The sequence below is a fragment of the Malus sylvestris genome, chromosome 13 (assembly GCF_916048215.2).
Source record: "Malus sylvestris chromosome 13, drMalSylv7.2, whole genome shotgun sequence".
Classification (NCBI taxonomy): Eukaryota; Viridiplantae; Streptophyta; class Magnoliopsida; order Rosales; family Rosaceae; genus Malus; species Malus sylvestris.
This window is the reverse complement of record NC_062272.1, coordinates 12,791,979-12,813,573: the sequence shown is the minus strand read 5'-3', so window position 1 is coordinate 12,813,573 and position 21,595 is coordinate 12,791,979. Positions and strand designations below refer to the sequence as shown.

General features: G+C 40.2%; 1 protein-coding gene across 1 annotated transcript; it reads right to left on the bottom strand.

The window, feature by feature from the left end:
• Positions 1–17,930: 17,930 nt before the first annotated feature.
• Positions 17,931–19,953, bottom strand: LOC126596206 (translationally-controlled tumor protein homolog). Its single transcript, XM_050262719.1, has 5 exons — positions 19,787–19,953; positions 19,048–19,121; positions 18,618–18,746; positions 18,381–18,538; positions 17,931–18,242 (listed from the first exon to the last, which is right to left on the bottom strand). The coding sequence occupies exons 1-5, from the start codon at positions 19,812–19,814 to the stop codon at positions 18,125–18,127; spliced, it is 507 nt and encodes a 168-aa protein (XP_050118676.1). The 5' UTR covers positions 19,815–19,953; the 3' UTR covers positions 17,931–18,124.
• Between the last annotated feature and the right edge of the window lie 1,642 nt (positions 19,954–21,595).

Sequence of the window (21,595 nt, the reverse complement as noted above, 5' to 3'; positions counted from 1 at the left end):
CAATCTATATCAACTTTGTTTGTACCATACTTGACCAATCCCGAACTACTGAGCACCGGTCAACGTTATACCGTCAAGGACCCAGAAGAGTTTCCCTTCAACCAGGAAGCCAATCACAGCGCGACACGTGTTGACATCAGAAGCTAATCATAGCGCGACACGTGTCAACATCAGAAGCCAATCATAACACGACATGTGTCAATGTCAGAATGAAACTAGAAACTCTGTTCTATAAACAGAGATCATTCTCTCATAATATTTCCTAATGTTATTTGTACTAAATCATTCACTTGTACTCATTAAAGGAGAGCTTGAACCTATGTACTTGTGTAAACCCTTCACAATTAATGAGAACTCCTCTACTCTGTGGACGTAGCCAATCTGGGTGAACCACGTACATCTTGTGTTTGCTTCCCTATCTCTATCCATTTACATACTTATCCACACTAGTGACCGGAGCAATCTAGCGAAGGTCACAAACTTAACACTTTCTGTTGTACCAAAGTCCTCATTGATTTTTTGCATCAACATTTGGCGCTGTCTGTGGGAACGACACTTATTCCCACTATCTTCAGCTTTGTCAAGCTGGTTTCCACCATTCGTACACTCTCTTTTGACCAGGCATCCCTCTCCAACATGGGGAGCGAAGGAAGCCACATCACACATAATGACACCCATCTTGCACTTAGTGCGAAGTAATGAAAGAAGGAAGGAAAATGGTTGCTCTTCAAGCTAAAGTCGATGAACTAGAAGTTCAAAACAACAAGATAGCAATGAAGAATGAGGTCCTCCAGGAGCAGTATGAGAAGCTCTTTGAGACGCTCCACGAAACTATGCGTACTCAAACACGCGAGCTTGTTGCTCCTGTGGATATCAACCATCATTTGGGTGTTCCCCAACACGGAGGGTCACCTTCTTTCGACACGGGTATCCCTGATGAGGAGCGAGCTAATCATCAAAATATTGATCAACATAAGACTTCTCTCAACCCAGCTTCTTCGACCCGAAGTAGGAGAAGTAGAGGAAGACACCTCCTTGCAGAAGGGTTGGAAGGATCGAAAGCCGTTTATCGTGACTGCCGAGACTTCCTAAAGCAACGTCGAGAGAATCCCCTCTACATATGCTCGAAGATCAATGACCCAAAGGTTTTTGAAAGACTCGGTCCCCTCCCACGACCCAGGCTAGCTGCCAATCTAGGGAAGGAACGACATGTCCTAGAGGAACATGAAGGTACAGGGGACTCTGAGGTATTCTGACAGACTCACCCTAGAAGTCAGTACGGCGAGTCCAAAGAAAAATCACACGCCCTTGCTCAAACTTTCCTACTTCAAAGAGGCGATGGAGACTTACGAAAGAAAATCCCAGTGGTACATGACTTCATTCAAGACCCCCTTATCCTACAGCTCATTGATGAAGTAAACAAGTTGAAGGCCGAACGTCGAGCCGATATACTTGACTGGAACCAACCCAAGCCTGGCCCTCTCACAAGGAGGATCCTTGACACCCCCCTTCAAGCGAAGATAAAAAAAAAGCTTGGTTTACAACTCTATACTGGAAGGGAGGACCCAATTGAACACCTTAACCTCTTTGAGTCCACCAAGGCATATCTGATGCACACCAACAAAGAGTGATGTCTTCTCTTCCCCTCCACCATCTCTAGCGGAGCTCTAAACTGGTATTGTCTTCTTCCACCTTAGACAGTAGACTCATTTGACGAACTGAGGAAACTGTTTGTTTCTCAACACATCTTCCAGATCGATCGCTTGCATTCTGCAGATGGCTTGTACACTATTCACCAGAAACCGGATGAGTCATTACGAAAGTATGCTGGTCGTTTCAGCCATGAGTATTCTCGCTGCGCTGAGGCAAATGACAAGACCGCCATCAAGGCCTTCACGGCAGGCCTATGTGATTGTTTCTTCAAGTACATGATTAATGCCAACACTTGGAAGACTTACTCTGAGGTGATGGCACATGCTTACAACCATGCATCCGCCGAGGCGAGGACATATCAAGGGAAACCCCCCACAATCACCCCTTATCAGCAAGTAGGGAGTGGAAGCCAGATCCAACCAAATGAGAAGACCTCGACCATCCAAACGGCAGCGATGCCTCCCCCTGCCTTACTTAATACTTTGCCAAGTCAACAGACATATCAATCTCAAGGCAAAAAGAAAGATTTTCATCCTCACCAGTCTCATTTTAGTAAAAGGAGTAAGGGACACTACCGCGATAACTAAGGGTATCGCCATGATAATCCCTGACCCCAGGCAGTCAACACAATTGGTCAAGCACGTGTTAGGACATCCCCTACCCCGAGGTATGAGGCATACACACCTTTGAATGCCACATGCGTGGCCATTTACCCCAGCATAGCACATTTGATACCGAAGCCAAAGCCGAGGCACCCGGATTACAAGCCCACGAAGAACACGGGCACATTTTGCTACTACCATGAGCATAACAGCCATGACGGCGAGAAGTGTATCACCCTTCATGATCATATTGAAACTTTGGCACGTGAAGGAAAAATTGATCAATTCCTCCTTCACCCTCCAAGGGGTAACCGTAACCAACGCCAGGTAAATGTGATATATTCCATAAATTGTGGCACACCCATATCTAAATCTTCCAATAGGGCCATGAAAAATAGTGAACGAGCTTTAAGGTCTGGCCACCAAGTGTTTCACGTGAAAGACATCAGGGGAGGTAAGTATCAAAAGCCTAACTGGGATCCAATATGTTTCTACCCTGAGGAAGAAAGAGGTATCATTTACCCTCACAACGACCCACTGATCGTGGAAGCTCACATAGCCAGCTTTGAAGTACGACGAATCCTGGTAGACACGGGGGCATCGGTCAATATCATGTTTGCTGAAGCTTTCAGGGCACTTAATGTAGCTGAACATTTGCTCGACCGCTCGATTTCCCCTCTGATAAGCTTCTTCGGTGATATCGTATAACCTTTGGGGAGCATACACTTACCTTTCACCATTGGTACAAGCCCTTACACAGCTACTATTACCACTAACTTCCTGATGGTTGATTGCCCAACGGCATACAATGTCATATTCGGATGCACATGCATCAATGATCTCAATGCCATGGTATCCACACATATGTTGTTGATGAAATTTCCAACCCCCTATGGCAATGGTTACATCAGAGGAGATCAACTTAGTGCACGATCATGTTACAACACTTCGGTCAAGCAACAGCACCTGCATACATGACCAAGTCATAAAGACCAGCCCAGAAGAAGCCAACTTGGATCTTCACGGTGGCAACAGTCAACCCGACGATCCTTGAGATGACTCTTTCACCCAGCAAGCACAACCCGCTGAAGAGTTAGAGAAGGTCTTTATCTCAAAAGATTATCCGGATCGCATGATGAAGATTGGTACCACCTTGTCACCACCCATTTGGTTGACATTGATCTCTTTTTTGCAAGAGAACACTGAGGTCTTCGCCTGGTTATACGAGGACATGCCAGGCATCTCTCCCGATATAATCTATCATCGCTTAAGTATTGACCCCAAGACCAAGCCAGTGAGACAGAAGCGAAGATCTTATGACGCTGAACGATACGAGGCAATGAAGGCAGAAGTTGAAAAACTCAAAGGCATAGGCTTCGTCCGCGAAGTCAATTATCCAACGTGGGTAGCAAATGTTGTCATTGTTAAGAAGAATCCGACCAAGGAAAGTCTCCTACTCCAAAAGGTCTTGTGGAGAATGTGTGTCGATTACATCGACCTAAGCAAATGATGCTCGAAGGATAACTTTCCTCTTCCTCTCATAGACAGACTTATAGACTCTAAGGCAGGGTTTGAACTCCTGAGCTTCATAGATGCTTACTCAGGATGCAATTAAATCCTCATGAACCTTTCGGACCAAGAACACACAGCCTTCATTACTGACAAGGGACTATATTGCTATAAAGTCATGCATTTCGGCCTAAAGAATGCAGGAACGACTTATCAGAGACTGGTCAATTCAATGTTCGCCAAACAGATTGGGAAGAGCATGGAAGTTTGCGTTGATGATATGTGATAGGAGCATATTTATGCGACCGAGTTAGCTTGTTCTCATGCATTTATGTTGTTATTTCTTAGTTAATTATGTATTTTAAGCCATTTTCGTGTGTTTGCAGGTCCATAGGCCTTATGAAGCAATAAGATGCATTTTGGTGCATTTTGGAGCAGCTTTGGGCTTGGAATGAATAGCACATGCATGGAGCAAGGTGGATGGACGAAATTGAAGACTAAAGAGGCTAGGAATGTGTTAAAGAGAAAGAAAAATTAATGTAAAAAGGACAAAGAGCTCAGCCACAAAGGGGTGTCACTCCACCATTAACCTTTCCATCATTGCTGTGCACCACCATTGCACTCCCTTTGGATTCTTATGCCATGCATCATCATCCATGTTCCCTTCATTGACTCATTTGTTGCATCATTCCACCTTCATTTCCTTTCTCTACTATGTGCACAATCATTTATGTTCCTTAGCTGCAACACCACTCCATTTTACCTCAATGCTTTGCATCATCACTTCACTTTCACATTTGAATCATTTCAAACACCACTCATTGCACTCAATTGCTACACCATTCCTAGTTCCCTCCATCATTTCAGATTTCATGCATCATTACATTGAATCATTGCACTCAATTGCTATACCATTCCTTGTTCCCTCCATCATTTTAGATTTCATGCATCATTACATTGCATCATTGCACTTAATTGCTACACCACTCCATGTTCCCCTCCATTGCCATGCACTTCCTCTATAAAAGGAAGTGTGTGTAACATAAATTTAGTTCATACTTGGTTAGATCATTCACTCCCATTTCAACACAACCTTCATCCAAACACATCCATTTATCTTCACATCCATTCCTCCATACAAACAAACCTTCAAACACTCACCAACACCTTGTGCCGTAGCAAAGGAAGGGAAGGAAATTGCTTGGACGTGCTTGTTGTCCAACTTGGATCGTTGGAGCGTTTAGGTGTTTTCTTTCTTTTGTTTCTAATGTTTAAATTCATTTCCTTTCGTTTTGTTGTAAATATGAGTGGCTAAACCCCTCTTGGCTAGGGGTGATTTCAAAGTCATGATTATGTGTGCAATATAATTTGATAAATTCCAGTTATGAACTCTTGAATCGTGAATGCAATTGGCTTAACTATTTGATTGATGACTTATTTGTATTTGTTAATTAAGGGTCGACGCTTAATTGGCATGCATAAATCTGTTGCTAGAATATAAGGAAGTTTCACATAATTGTTACAAACTTATATTCACATGTAGTGAAGGTCGCTTATAAACGATTGCGTTAAGTTCAATTCCTATCATAAGCGACATGATGTCATAGTTGCAAGTGCTTTGTCAATGCTTATGATTTTCATTAAACGTAATGAGCTTTGATTGTATCTCTATTATGATGTCATTTAGGGATTTGAAGAATGTTTTGGGTTGTCGAATGATGTCATCCAATCCAATAAAATAAGGAAAATCTGAGAGTTTACTAGTGATGTCACGGTTAATTTGGAGCATTGTCGTTCATAATTCAATGAAGTAGTAACTGGAAATCGAGTTGTTTGCATACATATCATGTGTGGAGAAAAAGGCTCTAGCTATCCCATCCATCATCTTATTTCTCAAATTTGTTTTACAATCTGTCTAGTTTTTCATACTTGTTTGTTTGTTTCAACTTCGTCCAAAACTCAATCCCCCTTTACTTTAGTGTGTCTAATTAGTTAGAATCTGTTTTAATTTGTGTTTTTAAATATTTTGCTTCAAGTAAAAGTCAAATTTTGTCCAAAGTCATTCATGGTGTCTAGTTTAAGTTTATTTAGTTGTTTTAAGCTGTTTTGAGTATTTTAAGTTTGCTTTTAGTCTTGTGAGTCTTGTTAAGTGTTTTTAAATTTAGTTTTATGTTTTTGAGTCAGTTTAGAGGTTATAAGCAAGCCCTCCTAATCCCTTGTTCAGAACGATCCTTACTTATACTTGTACTACAATTGTCAAAAGAGGGTTAAATTTGTGTGTTAAGATAATTTTCGCACCAATATGCTAGTCAAGAGCAAACATGCTGACAAACACATCACCAACCTATCTGAAACTTTCACCATTCTGAAGAGGTATCGAATGAGGTTGAACCCCAACAAATGTGCATTCGGCATAGGCTCTGGCAAATTTTTAAGCTTCATGATAAGGCAACGAGGCCTTGAGGCTAATCCTGAGAAAATCAAAGCAATCCTCGACATGAAGGAACCGGTAACTTCAAAAGACATTCAGAGCCTTACTGGCAAGATGGCAGCCTTAACTAGGTTCATCTCTAAGGCCACAGACAGATGTGCTTCTTTCTTCAAAGCATTTAAGGGAAGTAAGAAGTACATTACATAGACTGATGAATGTGCTGAGGCATTTAATAACCTCAAAGACTACATGAGTAAAGCCCATTTGCTCTCCAAACCTGAGGTTGGTGACACTTTCATTATCTATCTGTCGGTATCGGCTTCAGCAGTAAGTTCCGTTCTCATTCGAAAGGATGGTAATGTCGAACGACCTGTCTACTACCCTAGCAAGGCCTTACAAGATGCAGAGACACGATACTCCAACATTGAGAAATTAGCTCTAGCATTGGTCATGTCTGCTCGAAAACTTCGCCCTTACTTCCAAGCACACTCCATAATCGTGCTTACCAATCATCCTATTCGATAGATACTCCAAAGTCCTGACATTTCTGGGCGAATGATCAAATGGGCGATAACATTGGGTGAGTTTGACATCTCCTACCAACCAAAGCCAGCTGAGAAGGGCCAAGCAGTGGCAGACTTCATCGCCGACTTCACATATCATGTTGACATTGTTTATACGCCTAAAGAAGTGGTTTCATTACCCTCGGAAGCTCAGAAAATAGAACCAACAGCCCCAGCATGGACTCTATATGTTGATGGCTCGTCCAACCGACATGGTTGTGGAGCAGGACTAATCGTTACGACCCTTGACAAAGTGGCGATGGAGTATGCTCTTTGTTTTAAATTCAAGGCGTCAAACAATGAGGCCGAATATGAAGCCCTCCTAGCAGGCTTACGTTTGGCTAAACACCTTGGGGTTAAACGAATTGATATCTTCAGTGACTCCCAATTGGTGGTTAACCAGGTCACCAACAAGTTTGACGATAAGGATAACTCCATGGCAGCATATCTGGCACAAACACAATTGTTGCTCAAGCACTTCCATTACCAGATCGCCCAAATCCCTCGAACGACAAACAGTCATGCATATGCTTTGGCTCGCCTCGCCTCAGCGATGGAAGACAAGATTGGGAGGAAAATTCAGGTCGAATTGTTGGCAGTACCAAGCACCATGGCTGCGGAAATGTGCAACTTACAACAAGGAGATAATTGGATTACCCCGATTTATAGATTCCTTGCTCATGGCACCCTTCCAAATGACAAAGTCCAAGCTAAGCAGATTCGATACAAGGCTACTTATTACTTGATCATTAATGACCAACTCTACAAGCGGGGTTTTAACCTACCATACCTAAGATGCCTTACACTCGCAGATGTGGAAACTGTCATTCGGGAAATACATGAAGGAGTCTGCGAAGATCATGCTGGATCTCGATCCCTAGCACACAAGGCTTTTTGCCAAGGATATTACTGGCCAACACTCCACCAAGATGCCATCAGAATATCCCGCTCATGTGATAAGTGTCAACGTTACGCAACTATTCCTTACTCCCCTCCCAAGCCGCTCACTCCTATGATCAGCCCTTGGCACTTGGCCCAATGAAGACTTGATTTGATCGGCCCAATGCATGCAGGGAAGGGCAAGGTTCGCTATGCAATTGTTGCAGTCGACTACTTCACAAAGTAGGTCGAAGTAGAACCCTTGGCAACCATTACTGAGGTAAAAATAGAAGACTTCGTAAGGAAGAACATCCTTTGCAAATTCGGCATTCCCAATACGATAGTCACTGACATCAGGCGACAGTTCGACAACAATAAGTTCAGGATGTTCTGTTCTAAGTTCAACATCAACTTATGTTTTGCCTCCCCAGCTCATCCCCAGTCTAATGGACAAGTTGAAGCCATCAACAAAATAATCAAGCGAACTTTGAAAACCAGCTTGGACAAGGCTAAAGGGTGTTGGCCAGAATTTGTACCCCAAGTTCTTTGGTTATATCACACTTTGTATCAGACATCAATAGGAGAAACCCCATTCTCACTTGCATTTGGTACAGAGGCAGTTGTCCTAGTTGAGCTTGAGCAAGCAACGTTCCAAGTCCAGAACTATGTGCAAAGCGAAAATGACAAACAACTTACCCTCAACTTAGATCTAGTCGAGGAACACAGAAACCAGGCTCACTTGAGGAATGTCGCCTACAACCAGCGCATCTCCAACTACTATGACTCAAGGGTCAAACCTCGTTCTTTCAAAGTGGGGGACTGGGTATTGAAGAAAAGATTACTCTGCGACAGAGTCCTAAGTGAAGGAACACTTAGTCCAAACTGGGATGGACCGTTTGAAGTTGTTGGCATCAGTCGCCCTGGCTCCTACAAGCTTAGAAGCTCTGATGGCAAGACCCTTGGCCATCCATGGAACACTGATCACTTGAAGTACTATTACAAGTAAACTTACATTGTACAAGTGTTAAGCTTCAGCCGTTCGGCATCCTATGTAACGAAGATTATTTGGCATGAATTCAATAAAAAAGTGATTTAGACAACTTGATCATAATCCTCTTACATTCCTAGTAATGAAACACTCGGGTTTAAAGCTTCAACATGAATGCTTCCAACATGAAACAAAGTCTAAGTATATGTGAACAAGACTATACAAATAAACGAACAACTTCACAGTATATTCGTTCAATCATACATTCCAACACATTCATACATAAGCCAATTGTGTTTTGAAAGGGTTCAACATATTTTGTGTCATTCGACACTTGCTACAATGTGCATAGACACCTTGCCCTTATTCTCACCAACCAGGTGATGAAATGTGAAGAAGGAACTCATATTCATGCCACCAACCAGGTGATGAAATGTACAACCCGTACTCTCCTTCATGCCACCAACCAGGTGATGAAATGTACAACCCGTACTCTAATATCATTTGGCAACTTGCCACTCATGCCACCAACCAGGTGAAGAAGGAACTCATCTTTATGCCACCAACCAGGTGATGAAATGTACAACCCGTACTCTCTTTTATGCCACCAACCAGGTGATGAAATGTACAACCCGTACTCTAATATCATTTGGCAACTTGCCATTTCTGCCACCAACCGGGTGATGAAATGTACAACCCATACTCTCCTTCATGCCGTCAACCAGGTGATGAAATGTACAACCCGTACTCTAATATCATTTGGCAACTTGCCACTCATGCCACCAACCAGGTGAAGAAGGAACTCATCTTCATGCCACCAACCAGTTGATGAAATGTACAACCTGTACTCTCCTTCATGCCACCAACCAGGTGATGAAATGTACAACCCGTACTTTAATATCATTTGGCAACTTGCCATTCATGCCATCAACCATGGGAAGAAGGAACTCACCTTTGTACCACCAACTAAGTGATGAAAGCAACTAACCATTCATTCCACCTACCAGAAGACGAGTGGTACAACTTATACATGTGAACTCCTAGCATTCACAAATAATAAAAAACCCTCAAGCTTGACAACTCAACTAGATGAGCACTTATGCCTAACAAGACTTATAGTCACCAACAAAGTCTTATTGCAAGCCAACAACAACTTCAATGCATGACATACGTAGATCAAGCTATTCAGCCCTCTTATATCTGCTTCAAACATTTCCCCTCTATAACAATGCAAACACTACAACTTGTAGAAAGTTTCACACACTCTTGATCAAGACAGTGTGAAGCAAAACCAATTTATGGTGCCAATAAGAGCTTCATCAATGGAGGGCAACCACAATTCTCAAAAGTTTCATACACTCTTGATCAAGACAGTGTGAAGCAAAACCAATTTATGGTGTCAACAAGAGCTTCATCAATGAAGGGCAACCATAATTCTCAAAAGCTTCACACACTCTTGATCAAGACAGTGTGAAGCAAAACCAATTTATGGTGTCAACAAAAGCTTCATCAAAGGAGTTCAACCACAATTCTCAAAAGCTTCACACACTCTTGATCAAGATAGTGTGAAGCAAAACCAATTTATGGTGCCAACAAGAGTTTCATTAATAAAGGGCAACCACAATTCTTAAAAGCTTCACACACTCTTGATCAAGACAGTGTGAAGCAAAACCAATTTATGGTGCCAACAATAAGAGCTTCATCAATGGAGGGCAACCACAATTCTCAAAAGCTTCACACATTCTTGATCAAGACAGTGTGAAGTAAAACCAATTTATGGTGTCAACAAAAGCTTCATCAATGGAGGGCAACTACAATTCTCAAACATTCGAAGCAAATTCAAGACTGTTCGAAGCAAATTCAATTTATATGGTTCATCCAAACCTTCGACTACTACAAGGTGTGGCTTGCATCACAATCTTTTGCTCAACAGTGTGGAAGCAAAATTTGTATATGTTGTCTCTCCCACATTTTTAAATTTCTAGTTTCCTAAAAAAAAAAAAAAAAAAAAGGGAAATTCAACAAAGCTTCATCAATGAAGGACAACTACAAATTCTCAAAAGCTTCACACTATCTTGATCAAGATAGTGTGAAGCAAAATCAATTCATGGTACCCAAAAAAAGCTTCAACTCCAAAGCTTCACCTACAAAGCTTCAACACAAAAGATTCACCAACAAAAGCTTCATCAATGAAGGACAACTACAAATTCTCAAAAGCTTTACACTATCTTGATCAAGATAGTGTGAAGTAAAATCAATTCATGGTACCCAACGAAAGCTTCAACTCCAAAGCTTCACCTACAAAGCTTCAACTCCAAAGCTTCACCTACAAAAGCTTCAACACAAAAACTTCACCCACAAAAGCTTCAACACAAAAGCTTCAGCAATGAAGGACAACTCCAAATTCTCAAAAACTTCACACTATCTTGATCAAGATAGTGTGAAGCAAAATCAATTCATGGTACCCAACAAAAGCTTCAACTCCAAAGCTTCACCCACAAAAGCTTCACCTACAAAAGCTTGACCCACAAAAGCTTCACCTACAAAACTTCAACACAAAAGCTTCACCAATAAAAGCTTCATCAATGGAGGACAACTACAAATTCTCAAAAGCTTCACACTATCTTGATCAAGATAGTGTGAAGCAAAATCAATTCATGGTACCCAACAAAAACTTCAACTCCAAAGCTTCACCTACAAAGCTTTAACTCCAAAGCTTCACCTACAAAAACTTGACCCACAAAAGCTTCACCCACAAAAGCTTCACCTACAAAAGCTTGACCCACAAAAGCTTGACCCACAAAAGCTTCACCTACAAAAGCTTCACCCATAAAAGCTTGACCAACAAAAACTTCACCTACAAAAGCTTGACCCACAAAAGCTTGACCCACAAAAGCTTCACCTACAAAACTTCAACACAAAAGCTTCACCTAAAAAATCTTCACCTAAAAACTCTTCACATTATCTTGATCAAGATAGTGTGAAGCAAAATCAATTCATGGTTCCCAACAAAGCTTCACCTACAAAGCTTCACCTATAAAGCTTTAAAAAATATATATATATATATTTTTTTTTTCGGCAATTCGAAAATTCAAAAAATCAAAAAAAAAAAATTCGAAAAAAAAAACAAAAAAATTGCCTAGGCCTCATCTTCTTTGGGCCTAACAATTTTCATAACAAATATATATGAAGGAGTTTTGGGCTACCACTTAGAAAGGAAGTGCCTCATTCGTCAACTCCCTCGACCGGAGACTTGGGGGACTCTTACCATATACTACTGCACCTTGATACTTGGAAGTCTCACAACCACTCAGTGACTTGGATTTTTCAAGTCTCCAAACGAGAAGTTTTCCTCACTCGGGAAATTAAGGGAGCACTACCTCAACCTACATGCTTCACTCACAAAGCTTCAACAAACAAGCTTCAACAAAAGGAAAACTTCAAAGAACTTATTGAAGAAGGCCTTGGTGTATTTAACACAATACGTTGAAATGAAGCAAAGCTTGTTTATTGATATCTCCGATAAGTTACAAATATGTACATATACATGAATCAAAATAAACAAATAAGAGGGAGCCTTCACAAAGGTTGCTCAGGAGAAGTCTCAACAGTCGGCAAAGCCCCAGAAAGAGGAGGCACCAGAGGGTGATTATTCGGAGCCTCACTACTAGGCAGAACCCTAGAAGGAGGAGGCACCGAATGTTGATCATTTGGAGCTTCATTACGCGGTACAACCCGAGAAGACAAAGGCAATAAATGTCTTTAGAACAAACCTACAAACCTCTGATGATCAAGTAAAATCTGACCATCAGATTCCTGCAGCTGGTCGAGCTTCATCTTCATGTTTGTAGCATAGTCATGTGCGAGCTTGTGCAACTGTTTATTCTCATGCTTGAGCCATCTGATCTCTTGTTTGAGACTTATCACTTCAGCCGCCAATGATTGGCGGGTTCGAGCAAATAGGCGTTGGGCTATATTAGACACAGAACCTGCACACTGAACACTGAGAGCCAGAGAATCCTTAACAACCAACTCATCAGACCGTTTGGAAAGTAGTCTGTTATCTTTGGGAGTGAGAAGGTTCCTGGCCACCACCGTAGCGGTCATATCATTCTTCATCACAGAGTCCCCAACGGTAAGAGGACCAGTAGGAGATAAGAAGGATGAGCGCCATATGTTGTTTTGAAAAGGCATTGCTGCCTCTTCACCAAAGTTCAAGTTAAAACGACGGTCGGATGGGCCAGACATTCTCAGAAATGATGAAGGAGAAATGAGGTGCAATAAATCTCTGAAGTAAGGGGAAAATTCCTACTAGCAATAACTCTCTGAATGTACTTCTTGCACACAATGGGTGCCCTTATAAAAGAAAGAGCAACAGGGCCGTTGGTTCAAAAATCGAAGAGGCACCACTTTCCACATGCAACATCAACTTCTCGGGTACCACAGATAACTTTGCCAAAGATCTTTGACAAAATTTAGACACATAAATTTTGAAGATCCAGCTACCCTACTATTACCTACAAGGGTAAAGGAACATCACCACTGCTTGATAACTAGAAAGTCCTAATGTGTGTCAACCTCCGTACTCCGTGGCAAGGCAGACTGGCAAAACTGCCTAACTTTTACTCACATTCGAAAAAAAACTCCTAACATGATTGCTTTCTCAAAAATCGAAGAAGCACCGTTCTCTGAATCTCGAGAGCTAGACTCTCAATAGGATTACTTTCTCAAAAATCGAAGAGACACTGCTATCCGAATCTCAAGAGTCAGACTCCCAACATGATTGCTTTCTCAAAAATCGAAGAGGCACCGTTCTCTGAATCTCGAGACCCAGATCCTCAACAGGATTGCTTGTTCGAAAACCGAAGAGGCATCGCTCTCCGAACTTCGAGAGCCAGATTTCCTTGGATAAAGCTTGTCTGCAATCTTCACACGCAACATCAGCTTTCCAAATACTAGACCACTTTATCAAAGTGCTATGACAATGTTAAAACATGTGAGGCTTGCAGCTCCCACTATATTGCTATGATCAAGAAGGGTAAATGAATAGCATTATTACTTGCTCAAAAATCGAAGAGGCACCACCCTCTAAATCTCGAGAGCCAGACTCCCAACAAGATTACTTTCTCAAAAATCGAAGAGGCACTACTCTCCGAATCTCAAGAGCCAGACTCCCAACATGATTGCTTTCTCAAAAATTGAAGAGGCACCGTTCTCCCAATCTCGAGAGCCAGATCCCCGACAGGATTGCTTATTCGAAAACCGAAGAGGCATCGTTCTCTGAACTTCGAGAGCCAGATTTCCTTGGATAAAGCTTGTTTGCAATCTTCACACGCAACATCAGTTTTCCAGATACCATATAACACATACCACTTTTTCAAAGTGCTCTGACAAAGTTAAAACACGTGAAGCTTGCAGCTCCTACTACATTGCTACAACCAAGAAGGGTAAAGGAATAACATTACTACTTATTGTTAGGGAGACTCCTATATATGTTGACATCCATCCTCCACGGACAGGCAGACCTGCAAAAATGATCAACCCTTCCTCATATCTGAGAAGACACTCCCAACGAAGCCTCTCGAAATACTCAGCTTTCTTCCTCCCCCAATAATACTTATGCAAACTAGCCACACCAGAGCAAGAGTATCTCATATCATCAGGGTCAAAAGCAAGAGTATCCCATATCATGCTTTTTCCCTATCTTTTCCTTTGCCCTTGTTCTTACCTGCAAGACAAAGAGAAAGAGAACAATCAGTCAGCACTTGGAATCAAGCTTCCAGTCAGAAACTGACTGCCTAGAACCCCTTGCCTGACTACTTACCTGGCATTGCTCTCGAGTACTCATCTTCAACATCTTATGCTTCCAGAAAAGATACCACATCTGCCTGAGGAACAGATAAGGCAAGTGAGAAGGATACAAAAGAACACGTGCCGATTCATCCACTACTTCGTCAACAACAAAAGTATCCTATATCATCAAGGTCGAACGCACTCTTGATTTGATGGACTTGTTTTGACCCTTAAATTCTTGAGTCGACCTTATACTCTGGAGGAAGCCAAAAAACCCTTCAACCCAGTTCAAGAATAAGCCTGTGGAAAGTTACTTTTTCAAAAGCAAAAGTATCTCATATCATCTCTTCTCCATTTGCTTCTCCTTATCCTTGTTGCTGTTTACGACACAAAGAGAAGGAGAACAATCAACCGAAAGCTGAAGTCGAACCTCTGATTTAGGTTGCTTGCTTGGAAATCTGATTGCTTACCTTGTCTATTACCTCTTTCGGCAAATCTCCTAGCTCGGCGACTTGAGGGACTCCTACTATAGGGTTTTGTATCGCACTTAACCAAGCCCGAAACTACAAGTAAGCTTCAAGTGAAATTGATACATTACCTTGTGCATCTTCATCGATTAAAGATACCTACCACCCCTGGATGGAGGAAAAGTACTTCCAGAGAAGATGGCACATCTACGTATGAGACAGATAAGGCAAGTGAAAATGATACCACACTTCGGTACTTAGAAGTTTCGTGATTACTCAATGGCTTGGATCTTGCAAGTCCCCAACCGAGGAGCTTCCCTCACTCGGGAACTTAGGGGAGCACTGTTTGTACCATACTTGACCAATCCCGAAATTACTGAGCACCGGTCAACGTTATACCGCCAAGGACCTAGAAGAGTTTCCCTCCAACCAGGAGGCCAATCACAGCGCAACACGTGTCGACATCAGAAGCCAATCATAGCTCGACACGTGTCAACATCAGAAGCCAATCACAACACGACACGTGTCAATGTCAGAATGAAACTAGAAACTCTCTTCTATAAATAGAGATCATTCTCTCATAATATTTCCTAATGTCATTTGTACTAAATCATTCACTTGTACTCATTAAAGGAAAGTTTGAACCTATGTACTTGTGTAAACCTTTCACAATTAATGAGAACTCCTCTACTCCGTGGACGTAGCCAATCTGGGTGAACCACGTACATCTTATGTTTGCTTCCCTATCTCTATCCATTTACATACTTATCCACACTAGTGACCAGAGCAATCTAGCGAAGGTCACAAACTTAACACTTTCTGTTGTACCAAAGTCCTCACTGATTTTGTGCATCAACAAACTTTTGTGATCCAAAACATGACATATTTTTCATAATTTCATGCTACTACGGTTCTCAAACGGATTTAACAAATATATCTAAGCACATCACTATGAGGCAACATTACCCAATTAAATTAAATTAAATACAAAATATATTTAGTATTTACACTAAGAGGGTGGAGAGAATAAATTGATTACGAACTTATCATTTATGACATTCAAACTTAAGATTTGTTTACTCACAAGTAAATAAGAAGATCACTAGGCAACGATAGTGAGAATTTTCCAGGAGAGTCGAACATAAAATCTATAAATTCTTGATGGAGATGAATATTATTAACCATAATGCTAGAGTTTCTCAGTCCAAAGTCAGATGCTATATTTGTAAGGCTTTTTAGCCAAAAAGGTCCCTGCGATTTGCATAACACATCACTTTGGTCCCTGAGATTGTCCACCATCCATTATTTTGGTCATTCCGTTAAATGTTCCGAAGCTTTTGGCCGAAAATTTGGGCAATTTTCAAATATTCGTAAATCAATTGTTTCTTAACTAAATTCGACTCATAATATATCAAAATGAAGATAGGAAAGTGTAGAACAATATTATATCTATTTGGAAGCCCAATAGTTGCCGGAGATGGCCAGAAAATAGTCTAAAAGGTGACTCGTACGCAGGAAAACTGGGAAACTCGCCAGAAACTAGGTAAACTTTAAACGTTCATAACTTCTTCAATAATCAACGAAATCGAGTGATTCAAAAACAAAAATCATACTTCTTGATGAGACGAAGAGAATGATACCTTTCTCAAAGACTAAATCTCTGTGATTTGGCTGGAAAACGGCTCGAAAGTGGCTATCTTGGTATTGAGTTAGCCACTTTTGAGCCATTTTCCGGCCAAACCACAACGAATTATCCATCAAGAAAGGTACCATTCTCTTCATCTCGTCGAGGAGTATGATTTTTGTTTTTGAATCACTCGATTTCGTTGAGCATTGAAGAAGTTATGAACATTTAAAGTTTGTCCAGTTTCCGACGAGTTTTCCAGTTTTCCCATAGACCACCAGTCACCTTTTAGGCTATTTTCCTGCCATCTCCAGCAACCATTGGGCTTCCAAATAGGTATAATCTTGTTCTACACTTTCCTATCTTCATTTTGATATATTATGGGTCGAATTTGATTAAGAAACTATTGAGTTACGAAGCTTTGAAAATTGCCCAAATTTTCGGCTAAGAGCTCCGGGTTTGGTATTGCTGTGCTTTGAAAAAAACAGCTGTTGTGAGAATAAGCGGCTGTGTTGTGAGAATAAGCGGCTGTAAAATAAATCAGCAGAGTGTTTGGTAAACTTTTTTGTAAAAGTGTTTTTGGAAAGAAAAAAAGCAGTCTGATAGTGGGTCTTTTCATTAAAGGAGCATTGTAGCTCCGTGTGCTTTGAAAAAAAACCAATTTTCCAAAGCTGCAAATAGCAGCTTTAACTTTTTCCTTTGATTTCAGCTTATTCTCACAGCAGCTTCCAAAATAAGCCATTTTTTTTCAGTTTACCAAACACTTAAAATCCTCACAGCTTTTTTTCATGGGTGTTTTTTTTAAGCACCTCACTCCCAAACCACCCATTAATGGAGTTTTTAATGAAATGACCAAAATAATAGATGATGGACAATCTCAGAACCATTTCTATTGATTTTCAATCTCAAAGACCAAAATGATGTGTTATGCAAATCTCATAGACTATTTTGGCTAAAAAAACGTATTCGCAAACAAGGACCGTCAGATGGTATATTTGTAACCGAGGACCGATTATCCTCGGAATATTCCAAACTACCGGAGGCATTCAAATTACAGTAAAATCCCAGGTTTGACAAGGACAAACAAGCTCAGTACTCATTCATTAGCCAAACATTCTTCTTACAGCTAGATCCAATCTTGTGGTTCCTGCAGAAAAAAGAAAGAAATCTCACATTCTTTCTTTCGGGAAGGGAAGATTATGAAAATCCTATTGATTGCGGCTCTCTCCAGAACTTCGGAAAATGCGTGAAGAAAAGGGGACATATTTAGATTTGTTGGTGAAATTGAAAGATGAACTAGAACTATTACTAGTTCCAACTATTCAGACCTTCAACTGTTTGACGACATACGAAAGCGACTTGAAGGCGGTAAAATGTAGAACACAATGTTATTTCGCAATCAAAATTTAGAACCACATAAATTAGAAATCCAAGTTGAAAAGCCATTAAAACCAAGATAGGCATAAATCCAAGTCAACAAACGCGCAATATTCTAACGAAACAAAGCAAAAATAGACTACTCATCCTCCAATTCTAAACATAAAAAGTAAAGAAAGCAATAATATAGACTAGGATTACAACATGCATTCTGCTTGGAACTCTCTCGGCCAATTGCTTAGCACTTGACCTCCTTCAAACCATGACCAAAGTAGATAAATGTTGGGTCGGTCGCGCCCTCCTTGTAGTACGCAAAGACCAAACTGCCATCATCATGCATGCTCTCCCCAACAAAGCTGCAAACAACATCCGATTCAATGTTAATATCATTGAGTAACATAGAAACGAGTGAACCCCCAACTGATAGGATCACGACATTAGTTTATGATTACGGAACAATCAATCACCATGGGCGCAGTATCAACAAAACTTACAATTGGAGGTCGCTGAGCTTCCCAATCAGAAACTTGGTTGCTGCCTCAATGTTCTTCTTGAACACCTCTTGGCCCTCCCCCTCCAACTTGGGTGTCAACAGTTTGATATACCTCTTCACCCATGTGACAAACTGCTTCTTGTCGTATGGAGGTTGCTCCTGCAAGCATCAGACAATAACAATCAATTTCTACTCACAAAGAACCTTGGAGAGCAACAGTACAGTAAGCACCACACACCTGAAGTCTAAATGTGTCAACAATGTCAACAACCTTGACGGCTTGATCATCAACACCCTCATCCTCACCTCCACCTTCAGCAGATGGATTTGCACCAATGTCTACATCAACAGCTCCTTGAACAACCCACTGCAAACCAAAAATCATTCAAACAACTTACAGTTAATCAACTACGCAATTCATAACATTCAACATATTAACCTTATACAGGTGATCCATATCAGAATAAACCTATAACCACAAAGTTCAATAACAACCACCTTGACTACACCCCGCAGGAAAAAGCTTAAACTTATACATTTGACCTTCAAATTACATTGCAAACACGGCTAAATATTTCTAACGAGCGGTTAAACTTATAATAAAATTACAAAGACAGTTCAACAAGTGTGGAACGAAAATTAAAAAACCAAAGAATCGACCAACTCACCTTGCCATCAACTTCCCAGAGCACTCCATTGTGGATTTCCCTGTATGGAAACGAGTCCGAGAGAAGCTCATCACCTATAATAGAAGCATGAATTTGGTCAACAACTTGATAAAAGAAAATCAACTAAATATATTAGTTAAAGAAAACAAGAACATCATATTTAAAATTTAAAAAAATTAAAAAAAAAGAAGAAAACAAAAAAAAAACAGATCCAGCAGACATCATAAACAAGTCTATAATCTTTTCTAAGTTCAACTGTTCAAGTAGTTTACACAATTAGTTTAAAAATTGCGTCACAATATCCACCATATCCACAGATATATCCAATCCCAATATTTTCTAATTACACGACTATCCTAACAACATATCAAAATTATAAATTAGCAAGTTTAACATAAAATTCAAAAGCTTCGCACAGTATAATTAACATGCGTACCCAGTACCCAATTACATAAAATAAATACAGAAAGAGTTCGATAACAATAAATCACCGAGCAATATAAATTATATTTTTTGTAATCGAAGGATTTGTAAAACAATTTACACGGCGGGAAAGCAACAATTTGGCGCCAGATCCGTACCATAACATAAAATTTGGAGATTAAACAGAGATCCAACTTCATATTTTTTTCATACAGATTAGAACTAACGAATCGAAACCCTAATTTTGGAACCGAAAAAAAGAAAAACAAACCCTAATTTGAATATGAGCAGGACAAGATTAGGGAAAAACTTGTACCGGTGAGGAGGTCTTGGTAAACCAACATAATTGCGGCTCGGATCGCTCCAACAACAAAGATTGGGAGTTGAGAGGAGGGCAGAGAGCGACGCAGCGAAAAGAGTAAGAGGGAGTGAGAATTTCCTGGCAACCGATATATATAGGCAAGGCGAGGGTTTGGGAAGAACACGGAGATGGCAGGATGGTGGGCAACTGGGAAATTACGGGAATGTACTCGCTTTTCTGTAAAATTTCTTCTAAGCCATCGGGGATATTCGTTTCCAAGTCCGAGTAGAACGAGGTTTTTTGGATGATTGGGTCGGACTAGTTTTAGCTTTGTTAGGAGTTTCTGGACTTTTAATTTGGGCCTAAAAATGCCTGTTGAATTGTAATAAAACCGGGCCCAATTAATTCAAATTTGATTAGGACATTATCTACATTTTTTTTTTTGTTAAAGGACATTATCTACTAATTTGAACAATAATCCTTTTTATTTTTTGGTGGAATGGTTTGCACATCCTTTATCTATAATAGCATATGGGCACAAACAAAGTGTTTGAGAAATTTTTTTATTTTTGTTTTTGAAATAGAAGGAGAGAGGAAGAGAGTGATAGAGAATGTGGGAGTGGGAAGATTTTTTTTTTTTAAATTAAAGATATGTTAGGATTACATGTATGTGAGGTTTTGGAAAGGAAAAAAAAAAGGCAAAATTTGGTTGTGTGAAAATACATTTCTGCCATATATTTCTTATTCATATTATGTTTTAATTAGAGGGATAAACTGGTAATTTCATAGGGTTTTGGTTGACGGTGATTGTTTTATTAATTAATAGGGATACATGGTTTGTCAACCATTTCCTAAATATATCATGTTTATCCTTATATTTTTTGGAACTTTAACAACAAGCACCCAGTACTGTTTATTTTAACAAAAAATCACATTTTACACTAAAAAGTCAATCCTGGTACTATTCACTTTACCCTTTATTTTGTCATTTTCATTAAAACTCAAAGTTTTCAAGCTATTTTCATTAGTTTTTCTTAAATTTTTCTTTTATCCTTAATTACTTATTTGTTGGAGTTTATTCAGCCTTAAGTAGTCAGTCGCTCAAGTATTAAGATTTGCTTAACTTTCCACGCAAATGTATGCATGTAATTTTAGGTTTGGTCCTATCAAAATCGTCACATGTTCTTCCTTTTCCTTTTGAGGTTATTCAAGTCACTCAATCGGCCCTTGTAGAAATTGAGTATCAACAACGAAAACTGATCGCGATTATAATTTTAAATTTTTTACAACCAAATTCCTTATCCCTTTTCAATTGCGCAAGACAAACAAGGAAATTGCATTGTACGACTTTAATTGTCACACAAATTTCATGATGATGCAAATAAAGCCAACATAGTGTTCACGTATTGACAGACAAACGTCAACTGTTAAGCGAATAATATCCCCCCGCATTTAATATAATGACTTTGATAACAATTACGTGGAACGCACTACACTACCGTAACGCTCACATGTACGAAAATTGAATTTTTTAAAATAAAAATTCAATTTATTTTCTCGAACGCATCGAAGATTGAATCACGACCGTTAGATTATCCTTGGCCCATTCATCATCAATACAACTCAATGTTCAAACACGTCTAAAACCACACCAAGCTTACAAATCCAAACATCAACCAACCAATCACCATCCGACATATCGAAAACCCCTCCACGTGTCAGCCGGCTATTCCACTGCCTCAACGACCCACATAGACTCGACCACAGGGAAACCAAACCCTCTTTTAATTCGCATTGATACACTTGCCACTCTGATAAAACAAG